This window comes from Aedes albopictus, chromosome 3 (assembly GCF_035046485.1).
Source record: "Aedes albopictus strain Foshan chromosome 3, AalbF5, whole genome shotgun sequence".
NCBI lineage: Eukaryota > Metazoa > Arthropoda > Insecta > Diptera > Culicidae > Aedes > Aedes albopictus.
The window spans coordinates 446147743-446160252 of record NC_085138.1 but is presented as its reverse complement, the minus strand read 5'-3'; the positions used below and the strand labels follow the sequence as shown (position 1 = coordinate 446160252).

Genomic DNA, 12510 nt, shown 5'->3' with positions numbered 1-12510 from the left:
TTCTGCTAGGGATCCCATCTTGTATGCCTGTGGATTCCTCCAGATTTAATAGATTTTTTTTCTGAGAAATTCTCCAGGAAATACCTCAGAAATTTTTAGGGGATTTAGGAGTTAAGGCTGTTAGGAATTAGTTAGTCTAGTATCCAGAAATATAATCCAAGAGTTTTCCAGGAAATCCTGAAAGATTTCCAGGAGGAACCAAAGATTTACAGAATAAATTCCAAAAGAAATTCTACAAATCTGAAAGTTTTCCAAAATAATCTCTTGAAGGATTCCTTGAAACAAACTTCTACTGTATTCCTACAAGGGACTTCTAATGGGGATATAACTCCGCGGAGATTTTCATAAGGAACATCAGGAGGCCTCCCAGAAGGTATTTCTGAAGGATTGACAGCAAGAATTTTTGGAGGATTTCCAGAACAAACTCCAGGAGGCTTCTTCGAATATACTTTTGGAGGTACTCTTGGAGAAAACGCAGTGAGAAACTCTGAAGAAATTCCAAAGAAGAAAGACAGAATTGTAAGTATAATTCGTGTCGTATGTACTACCGAGAATTTTGTGTGATTTTGTGAAAACCGTGAATGTTTAAAAAAAGCAGGTAGTATTCGTTATGAATGTAGGTTTTTCCCAGCTTAAATCCCGACAGCGATAGGCTTAGTCAGGTTCAGGCTCCACCACCCTACGAGAAAATCGCCATCATCCACCCTCCGAAGTACCAAAACCCACCGCCAGATGGATGGTTACCATTCTTGGGCGGCCATGAGGGGTGACGTAATGGGGCCATTAATAGATCACAACATGGGATGTGGGGGTAATGACCGAGGTACGAGGTCATGGACCTCCAAGCGAACTCCATATTACAGACTCACTTGCATACCGGGCATACGGTATAGTTCGTCAATTAAGATAGTCGACAATTACAGAAAGTTTAAGAAGTGAATACAATAGAAGCAGTGAAAAAATATAGAGAGATTTTGAAGAGGTGGAAAGGAGGCGAAGAGGACATCAGGTAACCTTGAGATTCTTCGGTATAGGCCTGAGAAGTAATACATTCCTCCCATCTCAGAACCCCGCCGTTTTTTTGGTTCAAGAACCCCGTGAAGTGCCCTACGGAATCCGAGTGTCCAAAGTCATTCCGGCAAAACCCGAAGACCGATCCACCACGACATCGGTAAGGACCCGGACGAGTAGCAGGCCGGAATATGGAGCAGCGCGAGTCCCAAGCCACCCCCGGAAACCGTGGAGAGCGAGCCGAGGATCCACGCCCGCACGCGAGTCGCCGTTGGAGGTGGTGGAGCAGAAGGAGAAGGGGCCCCGCAACAGAAAAGGTCAGATAGAATTAAGACTCCCACTTTCGTGCCAGGAATAGCCTAGGAATAAAGCGTAGTTGAAACAATAAACTGGTGTAGAAAGTGTAAAAGTGCTGTGGTTTTCCTCCATTTTGTACGGAAATTACCTGCCCGCGAGTTAATTGTATAGTGAACGTGCCGACCCTGAGGCCATTGAGTCGGGGAGTCTCTGTAGTACTCCCGACTGACTACCCAATACTTACAGAATCCAGCAAAATCGTTTGGAAGTATTTAAAATAAATGTTCCAGAAGTAACTTTTGCTGCGCACAAATACAAAAAAGAACTCCTGCAGGAATCTTTCAAAGAACTAATGGAGAAATTATTAGATGAGTCCAAGAAGGATTTCCAGAAAAAATACCAGAAGAAACTCTAAAGAGCTTAGGATAACATCCGAAAAAAAAACTTATAAAGAAATCCCAGAGAGAAGTTCTTGGGGAACCTCAAAAGGAACTGGCGGAATATCAGAAAGGTTTTTTGGAGGGAATCCGAAAATAATCTTAGAAGAATTCCTGTAGGAAATTCTAAATAAACAGAGGAAGGAAATTGTAGGAGTTTCGGAAAGAAAATCTGGGTGAATGCTAAATACAACCCTTAGATAAAAATCGAGAAGATGTCTAGGTTAAATCCCCGAATGGTTTTTTCAAATCAATTCTAATACCTGGTGGAATTCCTGAAAGAATCCCGATGAAGCTTCAGAAGAAATTTTAAAAGGGACATCTGGATAGATCCGAGCAGAAGTGAAGAGGACCTGGAGTGATGGTTAGAGCTTGGGAGCTGGGATCGAATCCTACTCCCGACAAACTCACAAAATGTGAGTTCTTCCTTCGGAAGGAAAGTAAAGCGTGGGTCCCGAGATGAACTACCCTAGGGCTAAAAATCTCGTTAATACAGATAAAAAAAATCCGATCAGAAACTACTGCAGAAATCGCAAGCGGAATAATCAAGAGATAAACTAGATAAATTCCGAAGCAACTTCTTGGGAAAGCCTTACTGCCGTGGGCAACATAATTGTCCCATGTTCCATGGTAATCCCTATTAACATGGGACAATTATGCTGCACATGGCAGCTTAGTTCTAGAGAAGTTCCAAGTGATTGCATAGAATCCTTGATATTTTATAAAAGCATCCCAGAAGAAACTTCTATAGGAATCTGTGGAGGAATACCTGGAGGAATCTCAGAAAATACTCGTGGAAAAAGGCCTTTCGGAGGGAAAAAATCATATCCTTCTTTGTTAATACGAAGTCGAAATGACGTTCCGGGAGATTGATCATTCCAGGAAGTGTGCCATTTTTGAAAACATCGATTCGAGTACTGGAGCTATAATATGCGTCAACAATAAAATGTTATATGTAGTATACTGCAGTATAGTTTATAAACTGCATAATTTTGCTTTATTAATGTGCTTTTATAGTAAAACATACAGTTTTTATTGAAATGTTTACAAGGAACATCAACATAGTTGGTATTACATATTTGATTCGTTAGAACGTTTACTATAAGAGCTTGAAGAAACTTTTTTGGATATTGTGGTCTAATGAGTGAATCATTAGTGTATTTATAATTTCTGAAACAGTCTATAATAAATATTTTAAATTACTTTTTATTCGTGAATTCGTTAAAAAGATTTATGCAATTCAGTATCATAATTTACATTTTATATCAAGGTTGCGACCATTCATTTGCAAAGATTTACATTCATTTGCTATTATCTCAGTTCAGAAGCATGCTATCGAAAAACAATGTATGGATGAATTTAACGTTGTAGTTTTATCTGAAAGTTTGCCGAATATCATTGGGGTCGCACTCGCATACCAAAGTCGTGAGCAAGCTGTGAAGGCAACTTTCCACAGCGTGAATGTAATTTACATTCACCGCGTGGAGAGTTGCCTTCACAGCTCGCTCACGACTTTGGTATACGTTTGCGACCCCAATGTTATTAGGCAAACTTTCAGATAAAATTACAAGGTTAAATTCATCCATACATTGTTTTTCGATAGAATGCTTCTGAACTGAGATAATAGCAAATGAATGTAAATCTTTGCAAATGAATGGTTGCAACCTTGTTTTATATAACTCATTTTGATATCATAATGGCCAATTTTTCCGAACTGGCTCATTATGCAACTGAAATGAGTTGCATAATGAAAAATAGTTGTATAATGTTTATAATGCAACTCATTTGAGTTGCATTATGAACATTATGCAACTCAAATGGGTTGCATTATGAAAAAAAAATATTGCATAAAATTTTGTACATGGAACTCGTTGCAAAACTCGATTTTTTCAGCACTCTTCGTATTTATCCAACTCGGCAAGCCTCGTTGGATAAATGTACGACTCGTGCTGAAAAAATCAACTTTTTGCAACTCGTTGCATAAATAACTATTATTCTTGGGAAATAAGATTCTGAAACCTGCATCGTGCAGTCCATTTCCAACAATGGCAATACTCCCCGCTGCGGTTCTACACCTTTCGGAACAGGCGATTTAAATCCTTTGCTTTCGTCGTGAACAACGATCCACGCCTTCCTTTGCTCCGGCCGGACTTCCATCCATTCGATATTCCAACCAACAAGCGTGGTGATCGTATACGAAAAAGCAAGACCCGCGACCAGGAAAAAGAAAACCCACCACCGCGCGTCGCGGTCGTCTCTGACTCAACCGCTGAGTCTATGTTTAGGGAACAGTGTAATTTTACGCACCTGTTGTTAAGCGTTGTGTTAAGATTTTTCTGTGTTTTAAAATACGCAATTCTAGATTGAGTTTAAATAAGGGCGAAAGTAACATGAGAGAGTTCTCTTCATCGACTCTCTCTTCTGCAAATTAAAGTGACAAGATGCAAATTCAATCAAACTTTTTTACACTTAGGCGCTAGATTGCATCGCAACCTAGCGATTTATGGCCAAAAAGTGCAACCATACGTGCATCTTGTCACTTTAATTTGAAGAAGAGAGAGTCGATGAAGAGAACTCGCTCATGTTACTTTCGCCCTTATTTAAACTCAATCTAGAATTGCGATATGCTTTGAATGTTGCTTATCAAAATAAAAGATTTTCATCTCTTTAGTTTTAGTCAAATTAGTAGTCCAACTCGCACAACTTTCCCCTACATCTCCTCATTCGAAGAAAAACAAGTCCCGTTCGCTTCGACGCTTTGCTTGCGTGTTGTGTGGAAGGCTGAAGGAGGGTGGCGGGCGGTGTCTGTCTGACTGCGACGGGACGGTCTCCTTCTCCCATCAGCCATCCAGCGAGCGAATCAAACGGGAAAAGGGGTGATTTAAATTACCACCACATGCACAACTGCTCGTCGTACACGAGAGAGAAAAGCTGACGAGGGACCTTCGGAAGTACGGTTCGCCTCGAGCCGCACACCCAGCAGCATAGATTTTGCATCCAAGCACCCCCCGTAGGTCCGTTGTTTTTATGTTGCGCTGCTCGCTCGCCGCTCTCTGGTTTGATTTTCCAAGTGTGTAGTGGTGCGATCGTGTGCCGAACCGATTCGACTTCTAGCTGGATTTCAACTGTACCTCGGCGATAGTCTCATCGGGAGCGTCAGTAGAGTCGAAAGTGTTTCGTTCGGTCTTCCATGTTGATTTTTCGGATTGCGGGTGTCGACCTTGTTTCCCAGTTTTGTGCAAGTTGGAGATTGAATTTTCCGGATTATTGGCGTGATTTTCGAGAGTTTTGGTAAACGAGTGGTGACTTTACGGATTTTGCAATCATCGGAACTTTGTGGAAAGTGAGAACAAAGGCGAAGTGTTGCTAATTTTGTTGCGTAAAAAACAATCTTCGGTGGTGCGAGTAAAGTGGAGAAAGTGACGTCACGTTTGAAAAATCATCAAAAACCTCTTAAAAAGTGCTCCGAGTTAGAAAAACTAGTTCCATTAAGTGAACAAGTATTGGATCTGTCCAATTACGTTTGAAAATTCATCGAAATCGAAGTTTTTTCATCGAAAAACCGTGATTTTCTTCCCCAGAAGAACATAACCTCAAACATAAATATAAATACACGACTACTAGATTGGTGGTGTTCGTCGTCGTCGTCGTCGTCGTCAGCAAGAAGAATCGAGACCCAGCTTTGTTCGGTGTGCTTCAAAATATTTTTATTTTTCCATCTTCGGCTCTTCAGTGCGAGCAAAATAAGAAAATAAAATTACACCGTGTGTGAGTTTCGAGTAGGTGCACACGTCTACCGACCCAGGGGGAAGAAACGAGAAGCAATCACAAACAGTAACAAGATTCCAATTTGACTTTGGACGACGCGAGGACAAGTATTTCTCTAGGGGGTGTTGTTTCCGAAAGGAACCGGAAGTGTTTGAATACTAAGTGCGTAATTAGTTACACAATGAGTGCCAGAGTGTGTAATCCGGTGTCGCTGACGGAGATAGCAAAGCTGCGGTCTCCGGTCGTGATCCGGCGGCAAATGTCGGCCGGTAGCTCCCTGGCCAGGGTGAAGAGGGACCTGTTCGGACCGGTGGATAAGCAAGAATCGAAGAAGTAAGTAAAGTATAGTTTGTGAATTTTCTTGATTTATGAAGCACATATTCTATGCTCTAATAACTACAGCTAGTAGCAGGGTTATTCCATCACCCTGCATTATTTTTTGAATGTCAACAACAAAACCCAAAACATAGGTCCATACTGGATTATGTTATATTAAATACATATAAAATTTACAGATTTACCAGGAAATCCAGTGTATGATCATAGTTTTTTTTCTAGAAATTTCTTCAAATAATATTAACTTACTTCTGATTTTTAGAAATTCATATAAATCGTTTTTTAGTGTACAACAAAGCTTTTTGTTAAAATTACTTTAGAAGTGTCTTTTAGCAACAATTCCTGCAGGAAATTTTCCACAAACACCTCTGATAACTCCTACAGGAGTTCCTTTCATGATCTCGTTAACATCTCTGAGGTAATTTAGGGAAAAATTTTTGAATGTTCTCTGGGAGTAACTCTTAGAACTACCAGTGAATTATTGAATTTAATTGAATTGTAATTGTAATTGAATTTATTAATCATACGTGAACCATCTTGTACATTGCAGAAGATTCTTTTGCAGGAGATTCTTTTGACTGGAATTCCTTTATGAGTTTCTCGCGGAATTCCCTACGAAGTTTCTCAATGCATTAAATGAAAATTTTTCTATGGACCTTCTTCTAAAGGGTCTCCTCCAGGAGCTCTTTCATAAATGTCACTCATTACGTCCAGGAATTCCGTCAACTGTTTCTTCAATAGTTTCCTCAGAGGTTACTCTACGAATTTCTTCAGAAGTTTCTCTATTAGTTCCTGCGGAAAATCCGTAAATACTTCCTGCAGGAATTTGACCTTCAGTTTCTCCGGAAGCTTCTGCATGTATTGGAGTACATGAGAAATTGTCTCAGGAATGCTTCCAGGAGGTTGTCCTATGAAAGTTTATTCAGATGTTCTTACGCAAATATTACTAGCAGTATTATATAAGTTTGTTTGAACCCCTCAGAGAACTACGGATTTGTTTCTGTGTATTAATTTTCGAAACTGCAAATGATATTTCATTTTACCCGCGGGCCGCAAGTGATGTCGAGTTCTCTATGTTGCCGTAGAATTTCTCGCAATGTTACTTATGGAGATTGTTCAACTCCCAAAATAATCAAAATAACGTGTTTAACGTTTCACAGATGGATCCAGTAGATGCAATACAAGCAGTTGAAAAAATAGGCCTGAGGATCACTGATTTACACAGTTCCCTCAACTGAAGTTTGATTATAATCTACCTATTTGTAATGTTATTATGGTTTGACTCAAACTGTTGAGAACATAAGACTTGTAGCAAATGAAATTGAAACAATTTCAAATTGAATTTTTGCAACTTTTGCAACATTTGCAGCAAAATACAATCAATTTTTCTTACTATCCTTCTTTGATATTTCAGAACTTCGGATATCCTACCGGCATTTTTTCCAAGAACCAAGCAATTCTTTCCAGGATTGCGCTTTGAAAATATTCCACGATTCCTGAATTCGAACCGATGTCTTCTGGAGGTTTTCACGAAATCATGCTTTTCAGGATTTCTTCCAGAAATTCACCCGATCTTGTTCCCAGAGTTCCTCGCGGGATTTTTCCCCGGAGATCCTCCTGCGTTTTCTTCAGGACATTTTCGTGGGATTTCTCGCAAAATTTAATTTGGAATTTCTACAGGAGTTTCTCTCCGGGCATTTCACAGATGCTGCCGCGGAATGCTTCTTAGAGTTTCTCTCGAAATTCTTCTTGAGTGATTTTTCGCTTCGGGATTTCCCGGAATTTCTCCCGCAAATTTAGCGGGATGTCTCCCAGTGTTTCTACAGCAGTTGTTCCTGAAATTTATACTAGAGTTTTTTTTCCCAGGATTTATTCAGGAGTTTTTCGCGAGATTTCTGTGAAAGTTACTCCCGGGTTGATTGATTGATTTATCTTTATTTGAGAGACTTTCAGCCCTTGGCTGGTTCGTCTCTTTTACAGTTACTCCCGGGATGTATTCCACAGAATTTACTGTAATGCTCCCATTTTAGAGTGTCTCCCGGGCTATTTCCAGAACAACATGTGAAAAGTAAGAAACAACCATTCTATATCATCTTTTAACACTACCAAGCAAAGCTGACTTATCTCAATGTATCTTTTACTGGAGTAAGTTTGCTTGGATGGGTTTGAAATACGCCTAGGAGGAATGGGATAAGATGAAGTTCGCAATGGTTGTTCCGTCCTTTTCATATGTTGGTCTGAATTTCTCAAAGGTTCTCGCTGGGTTTCCCTAGAAGTTTCACCAGAGTTTTCTTTCGGAGTTTCTTCCGGGACTTCTTGATTCCTTCCAGTGTTGCTCCCGACATCCTGTGTCGGGGTTCAGTCAGTGTTTTTCAGATTATATGCTGGCGTTTGTCTCGAAATTTTTACGGGGTATTTTCCGGCATTCATTTTGAGATTTCTGCAGGAGCAGCTTTTGCTGATATTGGTCCTGGAATTGTTCCTACGATTTAACCCGGGAGCGGTTGCGTCGTGTACTGAGTACACGCACCATGAATAATGCACGCTTGTTGTATACAGCGTGAGCGTGGCGTCGTTGCAGGTAGTCAAAGACGCGACTGCTTGAGGGTTAATTCAGAGGTTTTTTTTTTCTAGATTTTGTCTCGTATAGTTGTTTTCAAAATTGTCTTGCGATCTTAGAGATTTTCCCGGGATTACTCTCACAGTTTTTCCTGGAATCGCACCGAGAATTTTCGCGGAATTTTGGCTGATCCATTTGGGATTTCGTAATAGTTTCTCTCGGATTTCTAGCTGCTATTTTTACAGGAGTATTTCTCTGAATACCTCCTGGGATGACCTAAGAAATTCATTGTAAGACATTCGCGAAACAATATAGAAAGAAATACTGGTAACTTCTCACAAAAAAAAGTCCAGGAAGAACTATTTAAGAAATCCCAAGAAAAACTAAGATATCTCGGAAGAATTGTTGGGTGTAATCCCGGAAGGAAATATAAGAAAAAATCCAGGAGGATCTATATCAAGAGAAATCACGAGTGGAATTACGGAAGAAATCTTGAGAAAATAGCTCCAAGAGAAATCCCAGAGAATTCTCTGGGAAATATCCGTGGAAGAACTTATGCAAAAATCTCACAAAAATCCAGAAAAAAAAACTGTTGGAAATCCGTTCTGGAAAACCAGTAAGACGAATTCCTGAAGAAAATAATACATTTTGGGATGAATCCTGTGAAAACTCTGGGAGCATACCGAGAAAACCTCTAGAATAAATTGTGAACTCCTGCAGAAAAATCGTAAAAAATGCTGCAAAAAACCCTGTGAGGAACGCCGGAAACATCTCAGAAGGAACTCTGGTAGCTAGTCTGGAAAATCCTCTAGACAGATTTTTGGGAGAGGCTTCTGGAGGAATGCTGAAAAAATACCTCAAATTAAAGAAAGAAGAAATCGTGGGAAAGATCCCGTAAAACTGATAAGGACAGTAAAGTAGAAATTGCATTACAAATGCTAGCAGGAATCTTGGAAGGAGTTCAAGGAAGAATGATGAAATCATCAGAGGAATTTGTGAACGAATTTGATGTAAATTTTCAAGAAAATCTCTAAACGTGTATCCCATCCATGAAAGAGTTTCTGAAGGTTTTCTCTAGAGTTTACTAGTATGCTGGAAAAACTTGTAATTAGAAGGCACAAAATGTTGCTAATAAATGTTGACAAATTGATAAAAAAAATACTAGTAACCATCGGAATAATGAGGATTCTATCCGTACCGCTAGATTTTTTTTATTTGACGTTGTGTATATTCCATTAGAGCTTCCAGCTTACCGTAGGATTTTCATTGAATGCTTCAGAAGGATAGTGTCTATCATCCTAGTCCCAGTTCAGATGTTTCATCGCTATTCAGCTGCCGGCTAAAACTTTAAAAAAGAATAAAAGGACTACTATGATTAAGGACACAAAGTTGTCCCGTAACGTGGGTAGATCACCTCAGAATGGTGCGTTGCGGCGTAAGATCTACCAAATCAAATTTTGATCTTGAAATTTTCCTGCCTAAAGTAATCAGGCAGTAGTTTACAAATATTTCAAGATCAAAGTTTGATGCACTTTTTTGATGTTTATGTAATATTTTTGTTTCAATTTTGCTGCTAATCAATATTTTATTTCAGCAGGATTCAGGTAAATTTATTGTATGATACAAATTATATTATAAAAATATGTAACTGTGGCGAGCGTATCACTAATATGTAGCTTATTCGGCGTCAATGTTAATATTATGTAATATTTCAGATTCTCAACCGAAAAATCAAGTTATACAAATAAATGCCATTAAGATGACGAGGAATCCAAGACGTATTGGGCAGATAACTATTTCGGAGTAGTCTAATAATGGTGTACCTGAACGTTGACCAACCGCATCCTTTGGAGTACCCTTCCACTAACAACACCTAGAACAACATCCATATCCCCTTGACACCTAGGCCCGAGAGGTTGTATAACTTTCTACATCTTTCTTTAGGTATCTAACTAACCATCCTTTCATATTCCTCAGCAGTCGCAAGAACGAGGCCAGGACAACTCTAGACTGTTGGAGGATTGCGTCAGTCTTGTTGAGAAGTCAGAGAGAAGTCTCCAATCTTTGTGTTTTGGTATCCGACGGGAAGGAGGCAATCCTCACAACTGTGGTCTATGGTTGTACTACCTACGAAATTTGTGCGACTTGATTAATGCTTATTTTTACTTTTTCAGTGGTAACCAGGTAAATGATTAAACCATGACAATTTCTCGTACGCTTTTTCGCCAAGGAAAGCATCCCATTAAACCCTATCCAATTTCCAACTCCAGATATCTATGAAGTGGGCCAAGTTCTTGGACATATTCTGAGTAGATATCTAATCAACATTTCCTCCCCATCCCCGCTGATCGTAAGGACCTGGCCAGGTGTCGAGAGTTCGTTAAATGAAAGGTTTGTCAAGTCCCAGGCAACTTTTCTGGCGCATTAAACTTCTCTATCGACAGCCACCCCAGGATGTGTACGGTCGGCTATGCTATGCTATGCTATGCTATGCTACTATGATTAAGGACACAAAGTTACCATGCACATGTTTCAACACTCCTCCTTTAGTGTGAATGTTTGTAGTTTGACTTTTGATGAAGCTTCGTCATCATATTGGCCGTTTATTTTTACCGTAAAGCAATACATATTCAGCGTACCTAACTCATTTTTTGCTCAAAACTTTCGTGAATATAAAGACACGGACACCGTCTTCAGCCAGCAGCCAGGGGCTGTACAGACTGACTGAATACTTAACACTAGATAACGGACACACGGATCATGCACCAGTGGATATGGAGAAGAAACTTTTCTCATGAAAAGTTTCATCGCCCGGAGCGGGAATCGAGCCCTCACTCCACAGCATGGTGTGATTAGAAGCATGGTGACCCTAACCGCACGGCTACGAGGTTCCAATATACGAGCTATCCTTAGTTTGATTTCCTGTTTGGTCGACGTCCATGAAACACTCTTCAGGTAATTCTCGATAGCATCTAGATGCAACCGCAGGTCTCAAATAGCGTAACACTCTTTTGTCTTGTGTTCAATCAACATGCGAAGGTCCACTCACTTTCCTTCCAAGTCTGTCAGCCTTGTCTGGTCTTCACAGATACGTGCAGTAGTTCTCCGATAAGGCTTTGGTATTCGTCACTACTGGGTAGTGCTTCAGAGTTTGCCAAATATTGCATTTCAATACACGTCGGACTCGATTATCCGGAGTCGGGTTCAGAAACTTCCCAAACATGTATCTGGAGAACGAAATGTTGTATGTAGCTGAAATTTTGACATTTTTTCAAGCTACCTTTGATTAGTAATACTCAAAATTTCAGCTTGATACAAAATTCCGTTGTTTTAGGCTTCTAAACTGAGTTATTGACAAATAAGTCAAACGATTGCCAGGTGATCGAAAACATCCGACAGCTTCATTCTCCGGAAGCTCCCGGACGTAGTCAAAAATGTTTCCTATGGCGATGTGCTTTTGTAGGATATCGGAAAAGGCTTCGCTAAATAATTATCACTAAAATCTTCCTCTAAGTTTTTTCCTACCCCTAGAAGTCTTGAAATAACAGTTCCTCCAGCTTGTTCATTAGCGTGGGACACAAAAAGACATTTTACTCCTGTACACTTTTTGAGTTCCATTCGGCCCCATATCAACTGTGCAAAATATCAGCTCGATCGGAGAAACTATATTTTAGCGCCAGCCGTTTTTAGTTTTCATACGATTTACTATGGGGAAAATCACTTTTTCAAAGAAAAATCGCCACAGGTTGCCGCTTAGTCCCTAAAAATATATCGATGAATGATTTCTGTTGGAAATTTTACGAGGAACAAACCCTCTGAAGACCGCAAAGCGATCCAAGGCATGTGGAAAAAGTTATTGACTGAAAACCGAATGGCATGCCAAAGCTGTTTAACATGTAAGGAATAACAATAAATAATAAAATCTCGTCATTTTATCGATCGGGAAAGGCTTAATAACTTTTTCCACGAATGTCGCATCGCTTTGCGGTCTTCGGAGGCCTGTTTCCTCGTGAAGTTATCTACAGTAACCATTCAACGACTTATTTTTAGGGATCAATGGGTGACCTCAAGCGATTTTTCTTTGAAGAAGTAAATTTTCCC

At 39.9% G+C, this 12510-nt stretch overlaps 1 protein-coding gene across 1 annotated transcript in view; it reads left to right on the top strand.

Moving 5' to 3' along the window:
• The first annotated feature begins 4873 nt into the window (after positions 1–4873).
• Positions 4874–12510, top strand: part of LOC109407584 (uncharacterized) — a 28649-nt gene continuing 21012 nt past the window's right edge. Inside the window, exon 1 of the mRNA XM_029877790.2 lies at positions 4874–5846. Coding sequence (XP_029733650.2) covers positions 5695–5846 — 152 coding nt within the window. The 5' untranslated portion in view covers positions 4874–5694. The remainder of the gene's footprint in view (positions 5847–12510) is intronic.